This window comes from Protopterus annectens, chromosome 5.part0, assembly GCF_019279795.1.
Source record: "Protopterus annectens isolate FY-2018-M chromosome 5.part0, PAN1.0, whole genome shotgun sequence".
Classification (NCBI taxonomy): Eukaryota; Metazoa; Chordata; order Ceratodontiformes; family Protopteridae; genus Protopterus; species Protopterus annectens.
In genome coordinates this window covers 1,615,090,986-1,615,106,606 of record NC_056735.1, presented here as the reverse complement: position 1 = coordinate 1,615,106,606, position 15,621 = coordinate 1,615,090,986, and the positions used below count along the sequence as shown (strand labels likewise).

Here is a 15,621-nt window from a genome sequence, read left to right as displayed (position 1 = left end):
GTAATCATATATTCACTGTAACATCAAATGAGCTAAGCTTTGGTATAGACGGTATACCCTAGAAAACACAGATAAAAGGTAAACAGTTGTGATGACAAACTAGACAAAAAAGCTACATTTAAGCCTCACTATACTACGAAGACTGTACACCCTAGAAAGACACCCTAGGAAGAAACACAGGTCAAGGTAAACATCACGGTGATGACAGACTAGAAAGACAGATCTACAGTCCAAGCATCTTATACAAATCATGAAGTCATTATACATTCACTGGAACCAAGTCCAAAACCAGATTAGAAACTGTTCTAGTTAATCACCACATGTTGAACATCTAGATAGTTACACACATCTTGTCACCATCAATGAATGAGATAATTCACTAGCTGTGCTGGCACTAATATAAATTTAATATTTAAAAAATTCACTAGTAGCTGTGCTGGCAATATTTCATTCCCCTTGTCACACTAATCTTTGAAAATCTACCTTAATTCCAAAGAATTACTCCATTAAAAAAAAATCCACTTACCTCCAGAAAAATCAGCAGCAGGGCTACTAAAACAAGCTCTCAGCAGCAGAACAGAACAGGCAGCTAAAGGGCCAGCAAGCAGGGGAACACACCACCACCCAGTCCACAGCACTTCTCCTCCAGCAAGCAAGGCAAGCAGCAGGGCTAAGGCAATCCTTCCAGGCAGCAGGGCTTCCAGGCAGGCAGGGCTTCCAGGCAGGGTTTCTAGGCAGGCAGGGCTTCCAGGCAGGGCTTCCAGGCAGCAGGCAATCCACTAAAGACGATGTCCAAGGCTCCAAGCAAGAATTTCAGATCTTAAGCAGCACCCTTTGTACTACAAAAGTAAAAGGTAAAAACTTAAGCTGAAGCGCCGCTTTATATTCTTAAATTTTCGCGGGCTTTGCAGGGCTTTGACTACTAACTCTATGTGTTGATTGGCTGCTTGCTGCACGAGCCTCGTCTGCAACAAGCAGCCAATCAACGAGAGTCCAAGACGGGTCACGGGAATGTTTTTTTTTTTTTTTTTTAAATAAGCGCTGACGAGCCTGACGTCGCTATTTCCGGACTCCGATTACAAGAACCGGAGAACCGGAGTGCCTTACTGATTTCCGGGCACTCCGGAAAAAAAACGGAGGGGTGGCAACGCTAGTTGGACAGACAGGTATGCTTCTCAAAAATTTCCCATTCTCTGGAACAGGCACCCCATCCATGTGAAGACGAGTTCCTCCCTACCCCTTTTTTAAGTGCAACTTGGGCCAACAGATGGGTAAATCGGAAATTCACCCCTGGTCTGGCTCCTATTTCTCAGTCCATAAATCACCACCTATACAAATCAAATTTGTGGGCTATATTTGGGTTTCACGGATTGGGTTATAAGGGCCCTAGTGGTCGTTAGCCTAGTATACACCTATGAAATTATAAATTCTGCAAGGAGCCACCTTCTGCCACTTCAGAGTCAATACAAAAAAGTCACCTGAAGATACATTTTACTTAAGTCACGAAACACTAACTCCATGCTAAAACAGAAACTTTTCCGATTATAGCAAGGGCCAAGATATGAACTGTGACAGCTGCAAAAAAGAACTGGTAGTCACTGAGGGATGGATATGCTTATGTATCCAAAGTTTGGTGCTACAGCCCTGATTTCAAGGGCATGCATCCATGTCAGAGCGCAGGAATGTCTAGCAAAAAATAAAAAAGCTGTAGAATTTCCTGATTCGTGGAAATGATAACTTGACCTTAAATCTCACTACTGAAGTAAGATATCTAATTGTTCATAGGTTCATAGATAGCATCGGCCCAAGGGCCTAAGTAAGCCAAGCAAACAAGGTTCCCTGGCTTGCGCCACCCAAGAAAGTTAATTTCCTGTGCCCGTCGAACAGAGCAACAGAAGTGATCCCGGGGGTGTATTTCCTATTTCCCATCCACTCATCAATACTTTTCTTGAAGAGTGCTAATAAGGAACTTTTTTGACATAGATGGGTAGCTTGTTCCAGAGTATTGAAGTCTCTGGGACAGGACTCTATCCCTCCAGCATGTCCTGTTTATTGTGGAGACAAGGTTTAGGTCCCTAGAGCGTGTAACTCGGAGGGATTGGGATTTCTTTAGGTGTAGCATGTCCAACAGCTCTGGGTTTAACATAGCTTTATATATGTTAGGCAGATATCTCCTAAGAGTAGGCGATATGCTACAGAGTAAAGCTGGAGATTTTTGAGTCTTGTCAGTGTAGGGCATCTGTTTGAGGCCAGTAATCTTCTTTGTGAGGTACTTGTGTGGCCTTTCCAGCTGCTGCAGATGTCTTGTGAGGTACATTCCAAAAGGGGCGTTGTACTCTATAATGGGTCTAATGAGTGCCGAGTAGAGGAGGACAATGACCTCTTTTTTTCCTGGATGAAAACCCTTTTGTGATGAGCTGTGCCACATTGAAGGATTTCCTGACTACTGCGGCGATGTGATTATCAAAGGAGAGACTACTGTCCACCTGGGTCCCAAGGTCTCACATTTGGCATTAAGCAGACTTCCGTTTATGTGGTAGTTCATGGCTACAGAGTTTTTACCAAAGGGGATGACAATGCACTTTTTGGCACTGAGCTTGAGGCCATGTCTCTGACACCAGGCATCAGTCTCAGTGAGACCCTTCTGTAGGATGTCCACATCATTTGCGGACTTGACTACGGCGCCTAGTTTGCAGATATCTGTGAACTTCGCTAGCCAGAGGACTTCTATATTAGCCTGTACTTCAGAGAAGTAGATACCAAACAGGAGAGGTCCTAGGACTGAACCCTATGGTACTCCACTTATCACTGGTTTGAAGTCAGATTTGGAGTCTGCAACTTTTACAGTGTGGGTTCTGTCAGTGAGCCAATTGGCAACCCATCTTGTGACATAGGGATTTATACCTAGTTCAGGGAGTTTAGCTATAATTCCAGAATGGGGGATGTTGTCGAAAGCCTTGGCGAGGTCAAGATAGGCTGTGTGAACCACCTTACCCTCGTCTATGGTTTTAGTGACTGCCTCAAAGTCGATCAGGTTCAGAAGGCATGATCTGCCTTTCATAAACCTGAACTGGGTGGGGTCCAGAGTTTAGAGGTTACCAATGTCTTTGTTCAGGAGTTCCATGATGATACGTTCCATGGCCTTGCAGACCAGGCTTGCCAGGCTAATAGGACGATAGTTCCCAGGATCAGTGGTGGCTCCCACTTTGTGGAGTGGGATAACTGTTGCTGTGCACCATTCAGTGGGCACAAAGCCTGATGTGATCAAACATGGTGCTTAGGTGGGGAGCCAGTTTGTTCTGAAGTTCGTGTAAAATGCAGCCTGGGATGTTGTCCGGTCCCATGGATGCTGTGTTTTTGGTTTTAGAGAATGGAGCTTTTACCTGCATAGATGTGATTACAGGAATTCTGCATTCTTCCTTTACAGATATGGGCCTTTTAGGGGGTGAGAGGGGGGTAAAGTTAGCACTGAACCTATCTGCCAGGATGTTGGCAATATCAGTTGGTTCTGTAATTTTCATGCCATTGTGCTGTAACTCAGAGCAGAATTGGGTGTTGGCATTCAGATTCTTGACATAGCTATAGAATGCTTTGTGGTTCCCCTTAGAATCAGTGGCAATTTTGCTTTCGTAGCTAGCTTTGGAGGATCTTATAAGGGATCTCAGCTTCTTACTGAGGCTGACCAGAGAGCTCCTCCACTCATGGGATTTTACTCTCTTTTGCAACAGTTTATTCCTTCTGTTGTACAGTTTGTTTATGACAGGGGACCACCAGATTGGCTTCCTTTTTTTGAAGGATAGCGTCTTGTTTCTGTTTGGGATAGCACAATCCATGCACTTGTGTAAGTGCTTATAGAGTGCATTTGTGTAGGATTCAGCAGTCATAACTGCATTGTCCATCTACATGGATGTCATGAAATTCGCCACTTCTGTCTTAAGAAGCATGAAGTTGGCTTTGGAGAAATCTTTTACCGTGGTTTCCTTAATGGTGGGTGGGGGCGGGATGCGGATATCTAGGGTAATTAGCTTATGGTCGGATCTGACCAAAGAGGAGTTACTTCAGGTGTGGAGCTCATGTGGGTAATGACTAGGGCTAGGATAGTGTTGCCCCTGGTGGGGGTGTGGATAAGTTGATCCAGGGCATTGGAATTGATGAATTCCAGAAAGCACTGAGCAAAGTAGTTGGTATCCGAGTAGTAGTTCGATTCTGTATTCAAATTTCAGGTTAATGGTATTCAGGAATCCACCAATGCACAGGTTGGAAATCCCAAATGCAACATAAGCATTTTTAATATTCTTTTTCTGGAAAAGGTATATATCTGATTTATCTTTGCATCTCCTGAACTTTCATTCCCATACAAAAATGGGCATCGAGACACAAAGGAAGCTGTCTTAAGCACCAGCCATTTCTTTCAGTCAGGATGTAAATTTGCTAAGGCACTGTTTAATTTCTACCTCTGCTCAGATTCACTCTTTTAACCATGACACATTATTTTGTTAGGTTTGACAGATTTCCCATATTGGGTCTTCTTATAGGGGACAGATTGCTTCTTACAGGTGACAGATTGCAAGATAGATGCAAACACTTACAGAAAACTTAAGTTGCACTAAAATATTTTGTATCATTTGTTTTAACTTTCTTCTTATTACTGCAGAAAGCTCTGACTAACTTTCTTCTATACTGAAGCACCATAATGTCTTCAACAGTAAACCTTTTTTTCCCTTAACACTATCAGACTACAGGACCATCAAGCCTGTCAGCTGCCCAGTTAATCCCATGTTTTTCCTATCAGGATACGAATCCATTCAATTCATTCCTCCTAGAGAGAACTGAATGCTAAGAATGGTTTAGGTATCCACTGTGCGAGGTCAAACTTTTTTTTTACCTTCTGTATTTGTATCTCTACATCATGGTTGTGACTTCTGCTGTGAGCTTGAGATGTAGGGTACACACATGTTTCCACACAAGCAGCCCATGGTTCTCAGTGCTGCATACTGCCTAGGCATGCTTGATCATCACAGCCCACCCAGTGACACAATTACAACCCTTCCTCCTGAGGAGGGTGACCTAACACTTGTAGCTGAGCTTAGCTCCACCTGCACTAAGGCTCTTAAAGAACTCAGGTCATTTGGAACAAAAGCCAGGGTTTTTCCTTCTAAGCCACAGAGCTAGTCAATAGTATCCAATAGTAATCTTTTTTCACATTTTTAATTTACTATATGCCCATCTCACAGATGAACCAATGGTCATTACCACCAGACCACTCCACTTACCCATGCATTTCCTAGGGCTGACAGCTCTATGGTCTATTTATTCCTATCTGGCAAGAGTCAAGGAAGCCAGGGAATGATTATCTATATGCTAGAGATCAGGGTCCCCAACCTAACTCCATGCAGGCTGCTGCAGCTTCCATAACTGCTGGTTGCACAAGATGCACAGAAGCAGTCACACACAGCAGTACCCTGCCACCGAGGTGCAACACTGTGCAATTTTGGAGATGCTGCAGCCCATATATCTGCGGCTGTGCACCTGCATGCTTTTAACTGTCACACAAGCAATAAGCCAGCTATCTCCGCTCTCTCTCTCTCTCTCTCTCCATGAATTGGTGAACCAACACAAGCTGCTTACTTCCATCCACCCTGACTTAACCAACACCCATGTCACTAATAAAACATGAGGTCATCTGGTTTAAATGCAGTTAAATGCATGCAGGTGCACAGCCACAGATCTATGGGCTGCAGCATCTCCAAAACTCTCCCCTCCTACACCATGGAGCTGGGCTAACACTGAGGATTTATTTTAGTAATAAAATGAAATACAATTCTTTGCAGTTACTTTGGTTTGTCCTAAAAAATTCACATTTCCATTAAAAAAAATGCCCCATTCTGGGCATTTAAAAAGGTGGCAGTCCTTTTTGCAAGGTCCTGTGATTTTTTTTTCACAAACAAATTTGATGTTAAATTGCCTGCAGCTCCATTAGCTGTGCTGGGAATTTAGAATGACAATCAGAATCCTGTTTCATAAAGTGCCTGTAGTTCCAGGTCAGTGACCTGAAAGATAAGAATCATTTTTTTCACAAATCATAATTTTGTTTAGTTTTGCTCAATTGAAAACGAAAATAGAAAGGTGGGAAAAAGGTTAGGATGATTAAATAGAGAGATGGACAACAAGAGCATCTGCTGTCCAGTTTCTCTCTCCCTGACAGCCTAATCTGCAGCTACCTTTTTATTCCCATTAACTTCAAAACCTTTAATCCTTTTGATGAACCCCTGTCTACATTTGGTGCCAAGCAGATTTTACCTCTAATTCTTCCAGCTGCTGCAGACTGCTGCTCCATGTATATTTTATATAACATTCTTTCTTTACATTCCACACTACTACAGGAACTGCTAGATTACCACTGGCACGTTTTACATTTTTGATGTATCACTAAAAGGAAACTTAGCATATGGTTATCTCTCTTCAGTATTTCAGGTAGTTGACAAAATCTGTAAGTACTAATCTTTTTACAGGGATGGAAAGATACTCACCAGATGTCCTGCATCACTTTCTTCAAGTCTGTCCAGTACTGACATACCCCTGTGCATGATCAGAAAATATCCCAATCCCCAAACTTGCCATCTCCACATCTTTAACATGATGGGGGAGCACTGTTGGGTATATCCTGGCTAGCCTAAAATGTTTAAATGCCTACATCACTACCATTCCATCTTATTCCTGTAGTTTCTTTCCAGAACTTTCTCCCATGATCATTATAATCATTATAATAATAATAATACTGCAGGCCCCCAGTACAAATCTGCTACTGTAAATCTTTGTGACTACCAAATGCATACAAGGATTTTCCTTAGCCACTTCTGATGTACCCCATCTATGAATGGTGCACGAGGGCAAAGATCAAATTAATTATATCTATTTAGGGAAGATAAGAGCCATCAAGGATTCCCAAAATTATGTTTCAGGGACATAACTATTAAATTTTTAGTGATCTTTTTACTCGCTGATCATCTGGGTAGCCATATTCAAGTTCTGTTGAAGTGTTCCTTGGTAGTTACATGCCATTTTCACTCCCAAATAATTGAGGGGATCTTCTCTCCAAGTGAACTTGGGCTCAGTTATAACCCACTCTGAAGGTATATAGTTAAATGAAAGATGAGCCCAGAAACATGTGAAAATAATTTCTGATTCCACCTCTAAAGCAGCAAATTTGGAAAATTGGTGTCGCACAACTAAATGATTTTCATAGGGGAGCTTCACCCCCAACACTGACTCCCTCATCACACAATTTTTGAAGCTGTGTATACACAGAAAAAGCACACTGCATGACCAACATACTATGTCACCAATAAATTAAAGAAAAAGGACACAATCTTACATCTCTTTTTTCAGACACAAAATTGAATGATCTTGTAGGGTAGAATTTTGCAGTGCAGTTCATTAAAGCATACAGATTTTACGCAGTCTCTGACAATGTGATTATACTTCTCCATCTTTGTCACTATTTTTAAAGATGTTTCCCACATTCCTACTCGAAGTGGGAAGAATTAGATGCTATCTGGTATTCAAATTGTATGCCAATTAGATGTCCAGACTTTTGGCAGGATGTAGCTACTTTTCCAATGGCCTTTGTTCCTATTTTCAATGTCTGCAGGTTGGCAGGAAAGATCTAAATGTCACAGAAGTGAAAAAATTAAGCAAAGCTGGGCAGCAGACATCCAAGATAATTAAGAGCATAGGTTTACAGGTATATGCTAGGCTACCGAACTGTAAGAATGTTAAAAGTCTCTAACCTTACATTCCCATAATACTTTATAGCCCTCATAGTTTGCATACAAATAACCCACAGATGAACAGAACAAGGACATGTTGAGACAAATAATGTTCCATGGGGGACAAGGGTGCTAAGAAGGAAGTGAATTTGCTTTGCAATTACTCATTGGTTCATGCAAATGATACCTGAATACAGTAGGAGAGATTTGCTTTGAGAACAGTGGAAGACAGTGCCATAGAAGCAGAATTCTCTGGGATACATACCTACCCTCCAACATGTACTACTTATGCCGCAGAAGATATGAGATTTCCTTGGGCGAGTGTTTATACCATCACTGGACTTACAAATGTGTAACAGGTCTGACAGGATAGGGTCTGCTGAGGCATGAAGTCTGGGATTAATATGTTAATTGAAACTATGCAAAAAAGCTATATAAAACTTAGAATGCTTGCTTAGAAGCTTTTTTGTGGTAACATGCCAGCTAGGCTGTGAAAGATTTTCCTCAAATTGAATCAAAACGGTGTGCAACACAGGAGCATACGGGTATTGGAAACACATTCTGGAACTGTTAGAGGCTGAACGTATACAAATATGAGCTGCAACAATTATTAATACTGTGACTCATGAAGATGCTGATGTTTATAGGATGTGGAAAAAAAATCCCTGGATATGATAAAGAATGAACAGGCATTAGTATACTTAGTATTGACACTAGCACATAAAGAAAATCTTCTAATCAGAAAGTGGAAATCTAAGGATGCACCAACTAGAATCTAGTAGACAGTGCAGAGGATGTAAAATGAATAGAAGTATAAAGAAATACTTGGGGCAGATGTATTTTAGATACTTGCCTTGGTAGGTCAATAAGGAATCATTATAACTTAGTAAAGTAAGAAGTTGTTTGATGAGAGAAAAATGTATTTCAATGTCAACCAGGTGCTTAAAAAAGGAATTCACCCATGACTGTAGATTTATACCCGATCCATGGTGGTTATTTTCACTTATAAGATTAGTGTACCAACATGTTTGCACACACAACTAATCACTAGTTCTATGTTACTTCTGTAGAATAATAAGACATACAGTACCATCTGGGGTGTATATTCAATAGTTAAACTGCACAGTGGCCCTGGATTCATGGAAAAAAAGTAACCAACATGTATCAGTACAAAATAGACACACCAGCTGTGAAAGATCAACTATTTTCCATCACAGAGAAATGGCACCTTCTCCTAGCACTGAATGGGTGCAGGCAGAGAAATTATTCAGACATGGCACATCAGTTTAACTACCACACCTACAACACATATGTGGAAAGGAAGAAGAAAACGAAACACCAAGTCAACACAAACACAAGCAAAAAGGACATGCAAACTCTGCAATTATACAACAACCCCTCATTAACATTCCAAAACGTGCATGCTGATTGGTCGGCATGCATGTTGTAAATCACTTATATTAATGTAAAAAGGTCCAGTCGCCCGGACTTTTTTTTTTTTTTTTTTACAGCAACATCTCCGTTGCTTTTTAGAAACTGTCTCGCTATATTAAAGGAGTTTAATATAGCGAGACAACTTTAAAAAAAGTAACTGAGATCTTCCTTTCTCCTTTGCTTTTTTTAAAGCTGTCCCGCTATATTAAACTCCTTTAACATAGCGAGAAACTTTGTAAAAAGCAACGGAGATCTTGCTTTCTCCATTGCTTCCACCCACAGCTCTGATGTACTGCGTAAGCATACGCATGCGCAGTACATCAGAACTGCCGTAGAATACCAGACAGCTGCGGAAGGGCAGCACGGAGGCATTATACAATGCCATTATTTAAGAAAAGTAAGTATTTTGTTTCTTAAACAATGTCATCGTATAATAGCAATAACCCACTTCTGGGTGTGGGTAATGCTGGATTTACCCACGGTTGTCTTTGTTTGGCCATTCGGGCTTCGGCCTCGTGACCAAACCACACTAACCATGGGTAAATCCAGCATTACCCACACCCAGGCGTGGGTTATTGCTTAAATAAAGCACATCAGCCCAGAATCAAATGGGAGAATCCACTAAACACTTTGAAAATGATTTACTAGTAACACAGATGACATTTTTAACTGGTGACAAACATTATTTCTTATCTGTAGCAAACATGATTTTCTGTTAACAAAATACTAGCCACACCACTATTAAAGCACTGCTGCAGTAACAGAAAGTAAAACTATAATCAAAGTTGCTACAGCCCTGCTTGCAAGCATTCAGTTCAGAAGTCTAAAGAATAATGTTAAAGTCCCAAAGAAAATTATAGTCACAAAAAATATTTTTTTATTATTTCTAAATGCGATGCAGAGCCACTCATTACATACAATTAAAAAACATAGTTTGCAGTTTTACTTTACATACCTAGAAAAGCTGGGTCAGTACTAAATCACATTATTTTCCATTTGTGATGTTTTACACCATAAACAAATTACAGACCTTTAAGTTCATAGCTTTCTGCACACTGCAACAACATAGTTATAATAGTCAGTTGAAGGTTATGGTGGACTTTAACACGGTGAACAATGTGGATTGTTTCTCCTTTTCCTCTGCAGTAAACTGCATAACACACAACCAACAACTTACTGATATATTTGCGAACAGATGACAATCTGAGTACATCTAAAAGATGCTTATCTGTAAGTAACAGATTAGCATCTCTTAGAGTTAGATGTACTCAGATTGTTATTTGTCAACAGCTAAAAGGCAGATTAAATAATTCAAAACAGACATCGGCAACAGCATTAAACTACAGTCACTACCTATCGATTTTTTGTGGTCCACTGTATGCCAATATCATTATGGCCTGGTGGGAAAGATGTTTTCTTTTTACTAGCAAATTTCATACCTATATCTCTATGTATGCCCGCTTTTTGGACGATTTGTTCATTTGCTGGAAGGGACCCCCAGAGGAAAGAAGTTAATTTGTAGAATATATCAATCAAATGACTGACTTTTTGAAATTCACTTACACAGTGGGTACAAACTGTATAGTGTATTTGGATGTTAAATTATCCAAGACAAAAGGTGGGGGAATTAAATCTAAAATACATATATAGAAAGCCCACATTTTCTAACTTTTATTTACACTACACTAGGAGTCATCCACCATGTTAAACGTGGAATCGTTAAGGGGCAACTTGTAAGAGCAGCCTGAATGGTTTCTGAATTTAATTATTTTTTTTGAGAGTGAATGTGATATAATGGGGCAGATATTTTTGGATAGGGGTTATCCCTTACTTTTGATTCATAGTATAAGGGATGAAGTTATAAAAGAAGCAAAATATTGGATTTTATGTACCTCTAATACAAGGGTCAAGTTTAATATCACCCCCCCCCCATTCAACCTGGTACACAGGTAGTATCATCACATGAGTTTATGACCAGTAGTAGTCTAGCAATATATGAATCTAATCATGGCAAAGAAAGGAGTTTAACTTTTACTAATGATACTTTTTTGTCCTTTTGTTACTATATTCTGTGAAGACAGACATATGGTAACTGATATTTTAAACAAAAATTGGAGTGTTATAAAAAGGGGACTTAGATATGCTGGACACCTTTGGACCAACCCCTAAGGTAGCACATTGAAGGGGTAGTAATATGAAAAATATTTTGGAAAGGAAATGTATTGATACCAGGACAATGACCTGTCAGATGGCACCATGTGGTATATGCCATTAATGCCAACATATTTTTGTTGTTTCCAGCATTAAGGTAGTGGACAAGACCCTAAAATTAAAGGGCAAATATAGCTGCTATTCTCGGGCAGTGATTTATATTGCCCTATGCACACAATGCAATGGATACTATGTGAGCAAAACACAACGTCAAGTGTCACAAAGAATTTATGAGCATTTTTATGAAATAGCACAACACAAGGAAACCAATGCCTTATATAGACTCTTAAAGGTATTTCCCCAACACACTTTTAAATTTGCTGTATTACAGCACATACAAAGTGAAGCTCGTGGGGGACCACGGAAGCTATATTTAGAAGAGAAGGAGGTATGATGGCAAATTTATCTGAATGCTAGTTGTCCACCAGGATTAAATGACATGGTGTACCTTTCTAGTTTGGTTAAGTTAAAACCCTACATTCTTTATCACTAGAAACGTGGTGTAATGTATAAATTCAAATGGTAGATGGATGTAATGTAACATTATCAGTGCTATGACTGTCTCTTTAAGGAACATGTATTTTTTTTTAAACTTGCAGGTTCCTGAATTTTTAAATGAATCATGTGGGGGTGTTTACTTGATGTCACTGCCTGCTGGTAGTTATGACACTGGTATAAATGGATGGGCATGTTTGTAAAATGGCGTCTGAAAAAGTTTGGTGATTTTAAACCTGATAACAGCGCTTACCAATAAATGGTATTTTACACCTGTGGTTCTCATTCTTTGCTGCTAATGTTTGCTCTTCTGGTTGGTGAAATTTTGCTTTTTCCTGGGTGTATGTTAAATAGTTAAATTGTACAATGGCCCTGCATTCATGAAAAAAAGTAACCTACATATATCAGTGCAAAATACACACACACATGCACACACACAAACACATGCTCATACACACACACACACACACACTCACACATGCTCACACGCTCACACACATGCTCACATGCTCACACACGCTCGCTCACACACATATGCTCACACGCTCACACACATACACATGCTCACACACACACACACACGTTCACGCTCACACATGCTCACACACACACATGCTCACACACACGCGCTCACACACACACACGCGCACACACACACACATACATGCTCGCTCACACACACACACATACATGCTCACACACACACACATACATGCTCACACACACGCACATACATGCTCACACACACGCACATACATGCTCACACACACGCACATACATGCTCACACACACGCACATACATGCTCACACACACGCACATACATGCTCACACACACACACACATACATGCTCACACTGTAAAAGATCAACTATTTTCCATCACAGAGAAACAGCAGCTTCTCCTAGCACTCAATGGGTGGAGGTAGAGAAATTACTCAGACATAGCACATCAGTTTAACCACGACACCTACAACATGTTTTTGGAATGGAAGAAGAAAATGAAACACCAAGTCAACACAAACACAAGCAGGAGGACATGCAAACTCTGCAAATAAATCACATCAGCCCAGAATCAAACCAGAGAATCCACTAAACACCTTGAAAATTATTTATTAGTAACACAGATGACATTTTTAATTGGTGGCAAACAATTTCTTGTCTGTAGCAAACATGATTTTCTGTTAACAAAATACTAGACACACCACTATTAAAGCACTGCTGCAGTAACAGGAAGTAAAACTACAATCAAAGTTGCTACAGCCCTGCTTACAAGCATTCAGTTCAGAAGTCTAAAGAATAATGTTAAAGTCCCAAAGAAAATTAAAGCCACAAAAAATATTTTTTTTTATTATTTCTAAATGCAATGCAGAGCCACTCATTATATAGTTTGCAGTTCTACTTTACATACCTAGAAAAGCTGGGTCAGTACTAATCACATTATTTTCCATTTGTAATGTTTTACACCATAACAGAAATTACAGACCTTTAAGTTCACAGCTTTCTGCGCGTTGCAACAACATAGTTACAATAGTCAATTGTAGGTTATGGTGGACTTGAACATGGTGAACAATGTGGATTGTTTCTCCTTATCCTCTGCAGTAAACTGCATAACACACAACCAACAACTTACTGATATATTTGAGAACAGATGACAATCTGAATGCATCTAAAATATGCTTATCTTTAAGTAACAGATTAGCATCTCTTAGATGTACTCAGACTGTCTTCTGTCAATAGCGAAAAGGCAGACTAAATAATTCAAAACTGACATTAGCAACAGCATTAAACTACAGTCACTGCCTACTTTTTTTAAATAATGATGCCACTTAAAGAAATGTTGGTTAACTAACTTAGCAATGCACAGCAAACCAAAATTTAATAAAGACTAAAGCATAATCACCAAAGGGAATGATAGAGTTGCAAACAATGATATTTTCTCTAACCCATATTTGCTACAATAGTGCAATAGCAAGATGCAAAAAGAGAAATCATAAGAAGCATAGTATTTCCTTATGAGTAGTATCACAAGTTAATATCAACCCCAAATAATTAATAAATAATTTTGCAACAACAAAATGCCAACCAACTCACCAAAATGTGTAACTAGCCATCACTACTCCTGCACTAGCTTTGTCAATGTCATGGCCACAGTACTGCACAACCCAAGAAGAACGAAGGAAAGCAAAAAATGAAGCTGAACTACATCCATCATTGTGTTTGTCTGCGTCTTGAGAGGAAGAGCAGGTTCTGCTGTGCAAGTAAAATTCTTGTGATCAGTATAAGGGGGGCTGCATATACACCACAAAACCTAATACTTATGTTTGAATTAGTGTTAAGTAATGCACATGTGAACATATGCCTACAATCTGGTACAGTTAATGTTATGTCCCGAGCCCATGAACAGGACTTAAAGGTTAAAATGTCACTGTATGGTAGCCACTTGACAAATTTTACTATAGCAAGCATAAAAGTGCTGAAATCAGCAAAATGAACAAATCTGAAGAAAGTTTGAACACAGTGAAACTTTGGATTTAACTTCAAATTTGGTTCCTCTTTCCTCCATACGTGCAGTCTACTTCATCATCAAGTGCATACAACAACACAAAACGGTGCTGAACGATCTTGCCAGTCCAAAGCTTTTCAAACTTTTTAGCTTTAACGACTGATAGCACAAGAAACCGGAGACAGATCCTAGCTATTACAGTAACCGATCAGATAGGTCACAGGTACTTGAGCTACTGGATTACCTAGCTACTATACAGTAAAACCAATAATCAAATACGAAACCAGTCACCGAACCTCCATTGCTTTAAACAGCAGCTCCCATAACATTCACAGAGCAAGAATAAACCAGGATAAACAACTATAACCACCAACAAGCTATATCAAAAGTCAAAGATATATTATGTTGCAGACTTTCACTAATAGTGAAAAAAATCAAAACAAAATTCTTCATATCAATAACTGTTTCATGTCTACCCTATAACAATTCAATTTCATCAGCTGGCAATTTATTTGAGAGACCAAAAGATCGTTTCCAGGCATCATAGTGGTTAAACAGACACTCTCAGACTCTGAAAACTACATACTTGCTATTCTATAACATTGTCAAACCTTTCCAAATAACATACATAAAAAGCTTTACTAAAGAGTGGAGAGATGTCTTTCACTCACCAAGAAGTCGACTTTAGCTCCTCTGGATCCGCCATACTTGTTGACGTCCACGTCATTAGGCTGTAAATGGATTTTTGTGTTGCGGTACCATACCGGCAAACCACGTGATCTGTCTGTTTTTCTCCAGACGGTAGAGTTAGAGTGGCTTGCGGAAGAAGCGAGTTAATTCCTGTGATTATCGTTCCTACCTTTGAACTTCGTAGCAAAGATTATTGGATCATTTTTTTATTCAGACTGCAAGTTAGTTACATCAATACTATACCCCACAAAGTTAGCGATAAGGGAGGTGCATAAAGATCGGTTATTTCGGGGACAGATCCCAGCTTTCTGTGATAAAGTCAAAGCAGATATCAGAACATGTAAGAATGAACGAATAAACAAAATTGAATTTGAAGCAACTTACGCACACTGGCGTTATAATAAAAGTTGTGTTGACAGATACATTATTTGGTGAGGGGGTACAGCATTCAAGCTTTGAGCTTTTTATTGTTAAACTTTTTTTTTTTCAAGGGAAAAGATGAGTGATTGTGTTTTGTCA

At 39.6% G+C, this 15,621-nt stretch overlaps 1 protein-coding gene across 2 annotated transcripts in view; it reads right to left on the bottom strand.

Moving 5' to 3' along the window:
• TBC1D23 (TBC1 domain family member 23) overlaps positions 1–15,247 on the bottom strand; it is a 1,834,851-nt gene extending 1,819,604 nt beyond the window's left edge. Inside the window, exon 1 of one of the 2 annotated variants that reach the window (XM_044071377.1) lies at positions 15,084–15,247. In XM_044071377.1, coding sequence (XP_043927312.1) covers positions 15,084–15,139 — 56 coding nt within the window. In that variant the 5' untranslated portion in view covers positions 15,140–15,247. The remainder of the gene's footprint in view (positions 1–15,083) is intronic. The other variant, XM_044071378.1, reaches the window with a different exon arrangement.
• Between the last annotated feature and the right edge of the window lie 374 nt (positions 15,248–15,621).